The 1814-nt window shown below is 34.6% G+C and overlaps 1 protein-coding gene across 2 annotated transcripts in view; it reads right to left on the reverse strand.

Moving 5' to 3' along the window:
• Positions 1-395: 395 nt before the first annotated feature.
• Positions 396-1814, reverse strand: part of LOC115988586 (probable serine/threonine-protein kinase PBL5) — a 5322-nt gene continuing 3903 nt past the window's right edge. The window contains exons 5-6 of one of the 2 annotated variants that reach the window (XM_031112161.1): positions 1389-1416; positions 396-995 (exon numbers count right to left, since the gene is read on the reverse strand). In XM_031112161.1, the coding sequence (XP_030968021.1) occupies positions 1402-1416 (15 nt within the window). In that variant the 3' untranslated portion in view covers positions 396-995; positions 1389-1401. The remainder of the gene's footprint in view (positions 996-1388; positions 1417-1814) is intronic. The other variant, XM_031112153.1, reaches the window with a different exon arrangement.

The raw sequence follows: 1814 nt of genomic DNA on the forward strand, positions 1-1814 counted from the left end.
AGATGCACTTTCTTTTTTTGCTGAATCAAAAAAACTGTTTGCATTAACTAGAACAAAATACATTACACCAGTCCTCTCCCACTGCAACCTGAATCAAATATAAGATAAACTTGAATGCAGCCCTTGTCCACAATGTAGTTGTATGACTGGAATCGAAAACTAGCGTAATTAACAAAAGTAGAGTTTGCAACCTTAGGTTCAAGTTACACATTCCATATGTTTTGGACAAACTAATACTCTTTGCAATCTTCTCAAGAATATGAAGCTAATTGCACTCTGTATGGTGAAGCATTCCTATGTAACCACCTAGGCGTCTGTACATTACTTTTTAACATCACCAAGCATATAATGCTAAACAAGTAGTTAAATGTATGCACGAATAATTAGAACATAGCTGGAGAGAGAATCACAGCAAAGAGAAATCATTATTAATGAATTCTTCGGCTAAACTATAAAAATTGAAAGACAGTTCCTACAAAGAGACATCTTACGTACAAGAACTGAGCTCACATGTACATTGAAGAAGCAATGAAAGAAGGCAGAAATTCCCTGTATGTAAAGTTTTAAGGTTCAAGGAAGCGGCTGTTATCTTCTATGATGCAAAAATGGATAACTAGGCACAGTATATATGAACACTGCAAAAAGATATGAATCACTTTATTCTTAATTTAGTCCTCCACCTCAGTCTCTTTCTGTCAATTTACTGCAATCTGTCTTTTATCATCATCCCTTGATTCCCGTCTGACATGAGAAGATGATGATGGGTTCCTCCACGAGTTTTGTACTGGATGGATTTGGGGATCGTATTTCTGGGAGGCAAGGTAATTTAAAGCTGAAACCACATCGGCTATGACAGGTCGCATATTAGGCTGCTCCTGAACGCACATTGCAGAAATAGCAAGTGCTTGGTACAAACCTCTCATAGGATATTGACCTTGGAGCAGTGGATCAACCATTTGTGGGAAATATTTCCGGTCTTTGAATAAGGGCCGTGCCTAAAAAAAATCCAATACACTGTATAAGCCTGATGAAGACAACATTTTGAATAACAGTTATCTTTATGCTCCAAAAAATAAGAAGTTTGGAAATTTAATATGATCTTGTTTTGACTCAAGAATACATACTTGGACTTGATAACATAGACATTTGAAGAGATCAATTTAAAATATTGGTAAGTATCCTCCATAATTGCAGTATTGCAACTAATGCAAGAGAAAGGTGGGTCACAGTTTGAGTTAAAGATTCATTTACTCATTCCTGTTTTATTCACAGTTGATGTAATAGAAGCCAAAAATCAGTTGGCTGTGAGGTTTAAAAAAAAAAAAAATTAATTAATTTGGGGGTTTCCTCAAGATATTCTAGCATGATTCTTAAAATGAAAGTCAAACCTCCAAGGAGATATTACATCTTCAAAGTCTGAAAAAAAGAAAGAAAATAGGAGGTTAAAACAGAAAATTTGATCAGCTAGTTTCTACAAAATAAACAGGTCAACCGCAATTAAAACTTTTTAGAAAGCCCTTTGGGACCAGCAGCAATAACATCACAATGCGAGTGAGCTGCTCAACAGAAGATCTAAAATGCACAGACACAGACACAAGTATGGGTACAACATGGCGACACGACAATTTTTTAAAAATTAGGACACAACACAGCAGGGATACGCATATTAATTAATTATTAAATATTTTTTTATATTTTTAATTAGAGAAATACTATGTCCACACTATTTTTACAACAAATCCTAAGTAACAGGTAGTTACTAATTGTTATACTAGTTGTTATTAACTGGCAAAAAAGTAATTTTAGGGATGAGT

Source organism: Quercus lobata, chromosome 1 (assembly GCF_001633185.2).
Source record: "Quercus lobata isolate SW786 chromosome 1, ValleyOak3.0 Primary Assembly, whole genome shotgun sequence".
Lineage (NCBI taxonomy): Eukaryota > Viridiplantae > Streptophyta > Magnoliopsida > Fagales > Fagaceae > Quercus > Quercus lobata.